At 67.5% G+C, this 437-nt stretch overlaps 2 protein-coding genes across 2 annotated transcripts in view; one reads left to right on the top strand and one right to left on the bottom strand.

The window, feature by feature from the left end:
• Positions 1–437, bottom strand: part of HERC3 (HECT and RLD domain containing E3 ubiquitin protein ligase 3) — a 129,745-nt gene that overhangs the window by 15,476 nt on the left and 113,832 nt on the right. The gene's annotated exons all lie outside the window — the stretch shown is intronic.
• The window catches only part of NAP1L5 (nucleosome assembly protein 1 like 5), a 2,193-nt gene continuing 1,800 nt past the window's right edge, over positions 45–437 (top strand). The window contains exon 1 of the mRNA XM_006143287.3: positions 45–197. Coding sequence (XP_006143349.1) covers positions 45–197 — 153 coding nt within the window. The remainder of the gene's footprint in view (positions 198–437) is intronic.

Below are 437 nucleotides of genomic sequence, written 5' to 3' on the forward strand. Positions count from 1 at the left end.
CGACCAAGGCAGGCCCACAACAGTGGCAGATGCATGAAGGCCTGATGGCGGGCAGCAAGGGCCACACCAAAAAAGGCCGGGGCCTCGCAGTGGGTCCCCGAAAATGTGCCTCGGGCTGGGCAGGCATTCCCAGCCCAGGGCCACCGAGTAGGGCTGCCTTCGAAGTGGGTTACCAAGGCCCTGGAGATGGCAGGGTGGTAACGAGCTGCTCTGGCGCAGTGTGAGGCACGACGTCAGCTGACCGCGGCGAGCCACTCCCCGGCCTGGACCCGAGAGGGCGGGGCCTCAGCAGGTGGGCGGGGCCTCGGCTGACGTCATCCCCGCGGCCGACGTCACCGGCACTTGCCGCATCCGCAAGCTCTCTCCGAACCAGCTCGGGTGCAGGCCACTGCGGGAGCCAGCCGAGATCTCTGCGGCTTTTCTTCCAAAACAGCCCC

This window comes from Tupaia chinensis, unplaced genomic scaffold, assembly GCF_000334495.1.
Source record: "Tupaia chinensis unplaced genomic scaffold, TupChi_1.0 Scaffold000094_1, whole genome shotgun sequence".
NCBI lineage: Eukaryota > Metazoa > Chordata > Mammalia > Scandentia > Tupaiidae > Tupaia > Tupaia belangeri.